This window comes from Penicillium brevicompactum (assembly GCF_028827555.1).
Source record: "Penicillium brevicompactum strain IBT 35665 chromosome Unknown utg000001l_segment0_segment0, whole genome shotgun sequence".
Taxonomy (NCBI): domain Eukaryota; kingdom Fungi; phylum Ascomycota; class Eurotiomycetes; order Eurotiales; family Aspergillaceae; genus Penicillium; species Penicillium brevicompactum.
Genome location: NW_026623203.1, coordinates 2862969 through 2874338, shown reverse-complemented (window position 1 = coordinate 2874338; position 11370 = coordinate 2862969). Strand labels below are relative to the sequence as shown.

The 11370-nt window shown below is 49.8% G+C and overlaps 3 protein-coding genes across 3 annotated transcripts; 2 read left to right on the top strand and 1 right to left on the bottom strand.

The window, feature by feature from the left end:
- Window positions 1–264: 264 nt before the first annotated feature.
- On the bottom strand, window positions 265–1020 carry N7506_000873 (PIG-L family deacetylase; the record flags this gene model as incomplete). The annotated part of the gene is made up of 1 exon (XM_056950169.1): window positions 265–1020. One exon carries the CDS (start codon window positions 1018–1020, stop codon window positions 265–267), a length of 756 nt encoding a protein of 251 aa, XP_056816084.1.
- Window positions 1021–5007: 3987 nt separating this feature from the next.
- On the top strand, window positions 5008–6621 carry N7506_000872 (alpha-arrestin; the record flags this gene model as incomplete). The annotated part of the gene is made up of 1 exon (XM_056950168.1): window positions 5008–6621. One exon carries the CDS (start codon window positions 5008–5010, stop codon window positions 6619–6621), a length of 1614 nt encoding a protein of 537 aa, XP_056816083.1.
- A 780-nt stretch (window positions 6622–7401) lies between these two features.
- On the top strand, window positions 7402–11279 carry N7506_000871 (uncharacterized protein; the record flags this gene model as incomplete). Its single annotated transcript, XM_056950167.1, has 7 exons — window positions 7402–7445; window positions 7503–8597; window positions 8647–9348; window positions 9396–10418; window positions 10477–10762; window positions 10863–10977; window positions 11065–11279. 7 exons carry the CDS (start codon window positions 7402–7404, stop codon window positions 11277–11279), a joined length of 3480 nt encoding a protein of 1159 aa, XP_056816082.1.
- Window positions 11280–11370: the final 91 nt, after the last annotated feature.

Genomic DNA, 11370 nt, shown 5'->3' with positions numbered 1-11370 from the left:
GTTGCAAGAGAGTACTAGATATACAAGAAAGACGCAAACACGCAACCGAATGTAAACCATAGATACAGAAACTGCCCATGATCACTCGATGCAAGATCTGGCCCAAACCGATGCAAAGGAAAAGTATTCAAATCTTCTCCCGCTTAAGGTCATTAACAGTCATATATCTGCCAATAGTGATCCAGCCCCATCGGAACCAAACCATCTGACTCTCATGACAGTTCACCATAGCAGACTGCGCCGTAAGCCACTCATTAATAGAACTCACGAACAAAAGCCGCGCCGGCCCATCCCCAGAAGAAGCACCGTCCTTCTTCTTCGACCCCCAAGCGCAGAAACAAGATTACTCCACACGCCAAAGAACATCGTCAACGGCGCATCAAGAACACCAATATACTTCCGGAAAATAGAAGTCGTCGTCAGCGAATAAAGCGTAACAGGACACGAGAACCCCGTCTTCCCCTTCATCAACGTGCGCAAGAAGTGCACAGCACCGAAATACAGCGATCGGTGATTGGGATGGTTACTAATACCATGCTTATCGAAAGTAAGGATAACATCAATAGTAGCAGCCGGCGCCTCATTTTTCGCCTTCGGCGGCGCGAACGCCGATGTCAAAAGTCCCGCGACATCCTCTTCTCTCCAGTACTTGTCCATTCCATCTGGGAAACGGGCTAGATCGTTGACGATGAAAACGTCAGACTCGCTACGCAGACCGAGGCGCAGGGCTGATTTTTGGAGTTCTTGCTTGCGCACTTCGCCGAGACCGTCTGCGTCGCCGGTGCTTAGGCAAAGGATTTTGAGGTGGTTTCCTAGTGCGGGATTCGTGAGGGCTAGCACTGTGGGAGCGAAGAACATTGCTTCGTCGTCTGGGTGGGCGATTAGGAGGCAGATGCGCTTGTTTGCGAGGCGGGGGAAGGAGCGCGTGAAGGGGGATGAGGAGGTTGAGCTTAGGGTCCAGAATAGGAAGACGGCGGTTATGGCGACCACTAGGGCCGTCCAGTTGAAGGTGGCTGTCATGGTGGTGTTTTGGTGGGTTTGATGGATTGGAGAGCGGAGGTTCGGGTTTGAGTGGGTGTGGTGTGTCTGGAGAGGTGGAGTCGGTCGAGAGTCACTCAATTGGTGGTGAGTTGGGGTATATCCCGTGGAATTGTCTGATTGAATTGAAGTATTGGTAGATCGATTTCAAGATGCTGGCATAGTGGGTAGGTTGTGTGTGAACCCCACTATCTGGTGCAGGTTTCGCGGATGGAGCTCAATCAGGGTGTAGAATTGGAAGATTGGCTCTTGACCATAGGTTAGAGCGCCGGACAAGAGCACTGTTGAGCTTCAGTCTGCAATAGGGGAAGCTTCAGTGGTCCCGCGACGATCCCCCGGGGTAGTCACGTGCCAGGGGATTTCCAACAGAGTCATTTTTGTCGAGTATACGGAGTACAATGATCTAGTTTTGGGTTCATTTGTAAGCAAGTCTTCAAGCTATTTTGATCAATTTGCATTAAACCCTGCGGAAAAGTATAGGCACATCGTCAAAATAGTAGTACTAGTAAGCGACAATCTGGTTGAGCCCCATGTCTTCTACGGGTAAATCACAGACTAGTAACGAAGTAGGCAAAGTGAAGATCACAAATACGAAGTACCATTGGTCTCAATTCTAGTATTTCATCTGCCCTATGATGCAAAGTGTCTGTATGTATGCAATACGGACCGGGTCCACAGCTGGAAGCCAAGATCAGATAAGAATTCGAGTCCAACGTTCAAAGTCTTAGGATCAAAGTTTGCCGAGACTGTACCTACTATTTGTATCAGTCAGATTGCAGTTGTTTACTTCGTGTATACACATTTGCGCCATATACTTGCAGCGACACGGCCTAGGCCGAAGGATCGACTGTGATTCCTTGATTCACGCAGATCTAGTTTCAGCGTACTCCGTAAACATGTAAGAAATTGAACGTTTAGACGGCCAACCGGCAACGGACCGGGTAATTGTGCCAAGAGAGAAGACCAGAGGCAAAAGAGAATGACGGGCCGTGCCCAGGGCCAGCGAGAAAGATCACGTTGTGACGGGCCGAGTATAAAGTTCCGACAGAAAATTTCTGCCCGCTTAAGCGGAGACTCGTTTCCCGCGGACTCTTTTAGTGTCAATTTTACGAAATGGCGCAATTCGAGGGTATAATGTTAGGTAAATATGAGAAATATGAGAAATATGAGAAACATTGAGAAGAGTCAAGTAAAAGCATGTAGCATGTAGCATGTGTGCTCATGTATGAAATGATGGAATGATGAGATGGCGTTTTTGATATGGCATAATTTGCGGAGATTATTTCCCCATAGATGAGGACGAAGAACAGAATTAAGGCATCAACAGCCAAAAAAAGAAATGAAAAAACCGACTTGAAAAAAATAATCGGAAAAAAAGGCGGATCACATCCGGTTGAAACAGATCGGAGGGGTAAACCGAGATCGCCCCGAAACAGGAAGTTCGCCTGAGACGGCATCCCTTTCGATCAACGATTGGCTAGTCCATCCGACGACCTACCGGTGCACCAGGGCCAGTGATTTGCGATCGTGATCACCGAAGCTATTCAAGAGACCACGGGCCTGAGCCCCGTTGTAGTCAATCGGGAGAGAAGGTGCATAATTGTTTGCTTCTAAAGTGGTTATAGTAGAAGGCATGGACATACTCAATTTGTATAATATCCTACAAGCACGCAGCTCTTTACCCTGATCAGGGCAATATGTAGAAGCAAAATACTACGGAGTACTCCGTAGAAGTAAATATACACATGCAAGTTGCGCAAATCGATCTACTCACGAAACACGACTAAATCTCCGGGCTGACGTGCGGCAATGCAAAAGCACACCCGAATGGCATCACCTGGCATCACCGCGTCTCCATACCCGTTCCAGGTCCAAGACACGCCCATGGCGTGATTCCCTCACCGCAGCTTCGACCTTGGGAAACAAGGCCAAGATACAAGGTACTCAAATGAGTCACGCACGAGCCAATTCTTCATCAACGTGTCGAAGCTGCAGCTGGAGAGCGTACCTGGGCCCCTGCGCACACGGTCACCGTCTATAGGCGCTCCGAGGATGTCGTCGTTGCTCTTAGGTAATTTTATGGGGGCCGCCCAGGATATTGATTCGCCAACCAACCATCCAAAGCACGGAGCATATCTTGACAGCGGAAAGGCTAGAACTTGAGTGTTGATCATACGAGTATCTTTGATGATCTCCTTCTGCTTTTCTGATGTCCTTGAGCAATGTAGACCATAGTTGCATTCTGCCCCACAGATGCAAGGCTTGCAGTGCGGGGTATAATTATAGAGAGGCAATATACTTAGGCGAACGCCGCTCACCTTCGTAGCTTAGGCGGTGTATATTCAAGGATGAGAAGGAATGGAAGAAATTTTCGTGGTGGAGCTCCGCGAAGGGTCTTTCCATCGCGTTTGGTTGTCCTCTTGCGGAATGGCGTTTAGGATTTTATGGCGCTAGTCGCAGATCGTCTGGTAAGGGTGTCGTACGGTATTGTATTGCCATTACGGAGGCTTTTTTTTTCCTTTCATCATACGCCATCGGGCCACGTGAGAGCTAATGTATACGTACTTTCTTTCTCTGATGCTCTAATTGCTTCCTATGTGTCTATTTGTAGCTGAAACAGAAACAGGAGAGACAAATGAATAATTTGGATCTCATTTTCCATGTCTGCAGATACTCCGGACTCCGTCTCCTCAAAGCACCTTAGTCCAAGACAGAGACACCTGATCGGATGGATCTCCGTGTTTCTTCTACAAGGATAGTGCTCCGTATAGCATGGTGCAAAGCCGGGGTAGCATCGTGACATCGTGCATCGTGGCACGATAGCCCTCTCAGGAAGGTATCTCCATAAGCTCAGTCCTTGCTGTCCAAGCCCTGAGCGGCAGATCCCGCTATCGGCCGTGTAGATGAGCATACCCCGCGGCAAAGAGCCCCTCGTCCCCCGGGGCCCAAGGCCGAACCACATGCCAAAGCCCCCCAAGCTTACTCCGTAGAGGATCAGAGAGAGGAGAGAGAGAGAGCCCGGGATCGCAAACCTCTCCGACCGATTTAGCCGATCCGGCACAAAGGCCGTGAGTCATACGCACGGTCGTTCTATGGTTCTCCTCTGGCAAGCCCTGGAGCTAATATGGCATCATGTGCTTGGGTCAACTCGCTGGATAGGGTCTAGTCCCCTAGCTTGTCATCATCGATGGTTCCTTTTGGAAATCCCAAAAATGATGCCCACACGGCTTATGTGGGGTAAGCCCAAAAAGACATCAGGCGATCACAAAGCATCCCCGGGCGAGATCCTTCTACCTGAGGGTTTGGGGCGTCCCTGGTCTCGGCACCAGACCCGGCGACCCGAGACCTAATATGGCATGAGCGGATTTGAGGTGTGAGGCATTGCGTGTTGCGGGTTGCGGATTGACGTACAAGTGTAGATCGGAGTAACAATTGACTAGGCCAAAGTAGCTGAAAGAATCCAAGGCCTACAAGGTACAGAGTAGAAAAAGGACCTTGGAGCCGAATGCGGTGTAAAATACGCGTTATTCTACGGTAACGGTATTGTCAGGGTGAACCATGACGCTGTGCAACGCCCCACCAGCTATTTTTTTCTTTTTTTCCTTTTGCAATTCTCATTGACTGCACCGGTACCTGGATTTGTAGGGAACTTGGTTTCCAGAAACAATTAAGTGGTCAATTTTAATTTAAAAAATTCTAATTCAGAAAAAATCTATTTTTTTTTTTCTTTACTTAGTTTTCCACGGTTGCGTGCACATGATTGCGCCAGCCCATTCAAAAGCAGCGGGTACGCCCTACATTTTTGCCATTGAATTTGATTCTTATACGATGAGGTATTCTGCTTCTAAACTTCAACTGGATTATCGTGACCTTGAACTTCAAATATCTGATCACCGCATTACTTCCTGATCAACGTCATCGACTACGGTCACATCATTCATCGTTGTCGCCAATCGAGCAACCGCCACTATGCCGGGCCGATTGATCCCCAACTTGCTTCGGAACGCAAGTTCTCTACACTCTTCTGTCACCTCGACTCCTAATCACTCCAACTCCTCATCGACCGTTTCCGTGAACGAGATCCCCGGCGCAAAGAAGCCGGCACACAACCACCATGACCGCGCACGATCCCCCGAGCGTCGCCTTTCATTCTCTATGGACCACCTGATTCACCCCCACCGAGACCACAGCAAAGACAAGCGCCGCAGCCTCGGCCGCGCTGGACGATCCAAGGAGCGTTCAGGCCATGACTTGCCTCCCGCTGCTGCGCAGCTCGAGGTTAAGGTTGAGTCACCCCCACTGGTCTGCTACGGCCCTCCCGCCAGCTCGACCGGCGCACTATTCTCTGGCCGTCTGCGTGTGAATGTTTCTGAAGTTATTGGCGGAGTGACTCTGAGTCAATTCGATGCCCGCCTCATCACCAAAACGAGCACCAAGAAGCCCGTCTCAAATCACTGCGCTAACTGCGCCACTCGCACCGAGGAACTGACTCAGTGGAACTTTATCTCTGAGGACCTTCACTTGGACAGTGGAGAGCATGAGTTCCCCTTCAGTTACCTCTTCCCCGGCCATCTCCCAGCTTCTTGCAATGGCGCCCTCGGCCAAATTGAATACTTCCTGGTGGCGCATGCCAAGAGCATTACCGGCGAGGAATACTCTCTTAAGCTGCCCATCAACATTCGTCGCTCTCTTCTGCCGGGCAACGACAAGTCTTCTATCCGCATTTTCCCTCCCACCAATCTCACCGGCCGCATCGTTCTTCCTTCCGTTGTTCACCCTATCGGCAAGTTCCCCGTGGACATGACCTTGAGCGGAGTCGTCGACAAGGGCGAAGAGACCCAGACCCGCTGGCGCCTACGCAAGATGATGTGGCGTATTGAGGAACACCAGAAGATTGTCTCGACTGCCTGCCAAAAGCACTCTCACAAGATCGGTGGTGAGGGCAAGGGTGTTCTGCACCAGGAAACTCGCATCATCGGCCACAACGAAGAAAAGACCGGCTGGAAGACCGACTTCGACACTGCCGGCGGAGAGATCAGCATGAACTTCGAGGCCAACATCAACCCAGCTGCCAACGCCGTCTGCGATATGGAGGCCCCCAACGGCCTGGAGGTCAAGCACAACCTGGTCATTGAACTCATCGTGGCCGAGGAGTTCTGCCCCAACCGCAACACTCGTTTGATCACTCCTACCGGTGCCGCGCGTGTCCTTCGCATGCAGTTCCACCTCCACGTCACCGAGCGTGGCGGTCTTGGCATCAGTTGGGACGAGGAGATGCCTCCTGTCTACGAGGATGTTCCTGCCAGCCCTCCCAGCTACACTAAGCCCGACGCTGCCCACAGCTACTTCGAGGACTACCACGGCTCCCCGCTGCCACTTCCCGACTACGAGGATCTAGAGCGCATGGAATCCCTACGATTGGACAGCGACTCTACCCACTCATCCAATCGATCAACTCACAGCTCTTCTCGTGGCCTGCGCTTTACTTCCGACGACCTCGTCACGGGAGAATCGCCCGCTCCTTCTCCTCTCCCGTCGCGCACCCCCTCTCGCGCTCCCTCAGTCGATTCATCCCGTCATTAAAGCGCCTGCACTTCAACATGTGTTAATCAGTTTACTCTCTGATTACCGTTTTCTCTATCATGACTTTACGATTCACGACCACCCAAAAGAAAAAAACTCCCCACCAAAATTACCCACGATAATGGTTTTCTCTCTTCTCTGGACTCTCTATCTCTTTCCTACTTTGCTTTTCGGTCCCATCTCAACGAAGGGCCTAATGATATCAACGACGGAGGACAAATCAGCCCCGTGACAAACGCAGGTTGCAGCGCATTTTCCGGACGGGTCTTGTTTCGGCCCAGTTTGCATGATACCCATTCACTACCATGTGGATCTTACTTTCACCTATTTTCCTTTCTGATTCTATCTTATTTTATGTTACTCTTACCAAGTATCCAATGGAGAAATGGTCATATACACTTCGGTTACCAGTAATAGAAACAGTGATATGTTTTCAACTCGTGTTAGTGTCAGCCAAGCAAGTATACCCAAGGACAACACAACATTGGAACGAGACTTGACACTTTCCCCAGTCGGATAAACAATAATCCCGGTCTAGACTCACGCGGCCCTTCTTACCGAGGCACTAAGAGAACCTGCGGGAAACAAATTAAAGTCCGGTGTCATAGTGAACTTCCCCCCTCCAAAAACAGGTTTATGGCCGTTTTTTTTTTTGCGAAAAAAAAAAAAGAAAAATAACCGTTTTTAGAGCTGTTCTCTTTTTTTGCTTCCCACAGATATCATATCGATCAAAGGGAAACCTATGTGACAGAGACCTGCAAATCAGCTGGCCCACCAACTATGGGTCAGCCAGACGAGCAAGAAAGAGTTCGAGAATTATCAAGGTTCGCGGTCCCCGCCTCGATCCCGATCTCGATCGCCATTAACATAACCAAATGTAGGTACTACTGCACCTTCGATCAGCACGGTCTGCCCGAAGATTCAATAGACTCCGTCCGTCTGTCTTCAGACACTACTCTCACCGCGCTCACCCAGCTCGGCGTATACCGCTTCGCATGTAACCGGTCTTTCGTCTCGATCATCGACGGCGGCAACCAACATGTGATCTCGGAGGCTACCGCGTCCGTCTCTCTGCGGAATACAGATCACCATCGACCAGACGATGGCATTTTTCTAGGTGTCCGCACCCTCGATTTGGAATGGGGTGTGTGTCCACATGCGATTCGCTTGTTCACTGGACAGGATGAGTCGCATATCCAGGATACGGAGAACGTGACTGCCAACCGAACGAGAAATATCATTCGCGATTTTACCAAGGAAGACTTTTATAAAGATCGTTCTTATGTTCTTGGCTGGCCGTTCTTTCGATTCTACGCTGAGGTCCCGCTGTACAGTCCTTCCGGGTTTGTGTTAGGTTCCTACTGCGTGGTAGACGATAAACCGCGCATGGATTTCGGTGATGAGGATGTTGCGGCGCTTCGGGAGATCGCCGATGCGATCACGAATCATCTTGAAAATTCACGGATCGTGCAGTATCACCGCCGTTCCGAGAATCTGGTCAAGGGCTTAACGAACTTTGTGAAAAGTGGTTCGAAGTTTGATCCGACTGGACTTTCAACACAGAATCAATTGGAGTCTTCTACGAAGAAGATCAATTCCGAGACTCTTGAGCCGTCGGTTAATTTGGGTGATGTGGGTGAAAGTATTGCTTCATTATCGGCGCAGGGCAATGGTGCCTTTTCACCTCTTGATCAGAGGTCATCACCCAGTCTCAATGCACGTGAGGCATCTGTTTTCTCTGGGACGGGTCGTTCAAGATCGAAATCAACGCTTCCTTCGTCTCTTTCGAGAACTGCCTCCGATCGATCGGATCCCGTGGCCTCTATGGATGTTCCTTCGGAGCTGACGGTACCGGAAGATGTGCCGATCACTGAGCGTATTGCTGCGATATTTTCTCGTGCCAGTACGTTACTCGAGGAATCATTGGATCTGGACGGCGTGGTATTTCTTGATGCTCATCGGAACGATCCGCAATTGTGAGTGATGCACTAAAAACTCATGATGGATGATTTCTAACAGCTACAGTGAACCATCTGGTCAAAGTGAAGGCTGGGAGGCTGTTCCGCAGTTTGTTGATCCAGGATTTCCTCTAACGCCGCGAGCCACACTACCTAAAGACGCGCAGAAGTACTGTGGTTTCTTAGGCCAATCTTCGAATGGGTGGACATCAAACAGGAATACTGGGCAGTGTCGCCGGGTGATGGTGACCGAAGATCTGCTGCATTCGTTGATCACCTATTTCCCAGAAGGTCATGTTTTCGATACCGATCGTCAATATGGATCCACCCTTGGGGGAGACGATACCCTTACCTTGGCCTCCGAATCTGAACCTTCTCAAATGATCGCCCATCGTCTGTCCCAGCAACTTCCTGATGCCAGATATGTTCTCTTTTATCCCCTCTGGGATTGGAGCAAATCACGTTGGCTTGCGGGTACATTAGTTTGGACAAATGGCTGCCACCGTCCATTGGGGACAGAGGAATTGCACTACTTCAAAGCATTCGGAGACTCAATAATTTCCGAAGTGTCTCGTCTGCATTGGACAGCAAGCGAGAACTCCAAATTTGATTTCGTCACATCGATCAGCCATGAGCTTCGCTCTCCTCTCCATGGAATACTTGCCAGTGCAGAACTACTGCATGATGTCCCTCTTCAGCCCACACAACACGACATTGTCAAAATGATCTCAACTTCTGGAATCACATTGCTGGATACCATAGACCACTTGTACGTATTTTCGATATGTTCCGCGCAATTTTCTAACAACAATTCAGGCTCGATTACTGCAAAATCAACAACCTTGGTACAGCACAAGACCTTGACAAGAAAAAATCCCAAAGCGGAGCAATGAGTCTGGTCTCCGAGTTCAATCTCGACCATTTGGTCGAGGAAGTTGCCATGATTCTTCACACAGGCCGGAATCCAGCCGCGCCTACTTCACTTACAACACACAGACCTGCACCGGTGCCTACTCAGCAGACTCAAGACAACACTGGCGATTTATCGGTTGTCATAAACATTGAACAGCCCAACTCCTGGAAAATCAGATCGGTAGCTGGCGCCTGGAGACGAATCGTCATGAATCTTCTGGGCAACTCTTTGAAATGGACCCAACATGGCCTCATCGAGTTATCATTGTCAGAGGTTACCGACCAGACAGCGGATTCTGCGCTTACACACCTCCGCGTCACCGACACAGGCCGAGGAATCGCACCAGAGTTTCTCAAAAATTCGGCTTTTACTCCATTTTCTCAAGAGGATGCTTTGTCGGAGGGTGTTGGGCTGGGTCTGAGCATCGTACACAAGCTCGTCGCTTTCCTCGGTGGCCATATCAACATGAGAAGTGAAGTTGGTGTGGGCACCCAGGTCGATGTATACATTCCCTCTCCGTCCCGTCGAAGTTGTTCTAGCGCTGCTGCCCTATCTGTCGATGACCCGACTGCGACACACCCCGACGGGCTGAAAGCATGCCTTATCGGTCTCAATTCCTATCCCGATTTGGCGGAAACACCTACAGGTATCATGAGCCCTGATGCTAAACGAAACCTTTCGATCCAGAACACTCTTGCTAGCATCTTGATGGGCCAGATGGGCTGGCGTATTTCTCTGTTTGAATCCATTGAGCAAGCTTCAGGTGACGTCGCCGTCATTGAAGAGTCCAGGTTCAAGGATATCTGGAATGGCAAATCACTTGCCAGCGACCCCGGCAGTCGGTTCAAGTTCTTCATAGTTTTGGGTAGCGCAAGATCGTCATTGGGCGACACCCTACCCCCTAACGTCATTTTCGTGCAGCAACCGTATGTCCCCGGATCATACTTATCTTTTGTTGAGACCACAAGTGCTAACTTGATGCAGATTTGGTCCCAAGAAAGTGTGCCAAGCCGCTGAAAAGGTCAAGGAGCTTTTTGCGTCGCAGCCTGAGTCCGAATACTTTGGCGAGACACAGGTGGAGACTCCACCAGTCTGTTCTCAAGAGCCTGCGCCGCAGACGGAAATCATAGCGATTCCCGAGACGCCGGTAGAATTGGTTCCTCAAACTCCGGTTGAGATGGTCTGCCCAAATTCATCGGAGAATGTGGATGCTGAATCAAAAGATCAATTGCATGTCCTTATCGTGGATGACAACGACATCAATGTGAAGGTGAGTGACCACTTCCAAGACTTTGACGTGCCAACTGTTTAGCCACCTTCACTGCCGTTGACACATGGTCTCTCCTGATCTAACTCGTAATGATACTTAGATCCTTGCCACGTTCATGCGCAAACTCGGCTACAGCTATGAAACAGCATCCAATGGACTGATTGCATTGCAAAAGGTTGAATCTTCCACTCGGAGATACGACTTCATTCTGATGGGTCAGTCGACAATTTCTTCCTTTGTTGCTCTCTAACCAACCATCCCTTGCATAAACGACTAACGATTAGGTTGCTTAATGTTTTTAGATCTATCAATGCCAGTCATGGATGGCCTCATGTCAACAAGCAAAATCCGCCAGCATGAGAAGGACAACGGCTTGAAGCCTTCCTGTATCATGGCTATAACAGGTGTCGCATCGGATACCATGCGCGAAGCAGCGAGAACTGCCGGGGTTAACGACTATCTCGTCAAGCCGCTCTCGCTCCGTAAGCTGAAGACGCTTATCGGTATTCTATTCTAACCCATCTTCACACCACACACATAATCTCCCTTCCGATGCATGGAAGGCTGTTTGAAATATGCATTCATCGCAAGCGAATTCAGCGTTATAT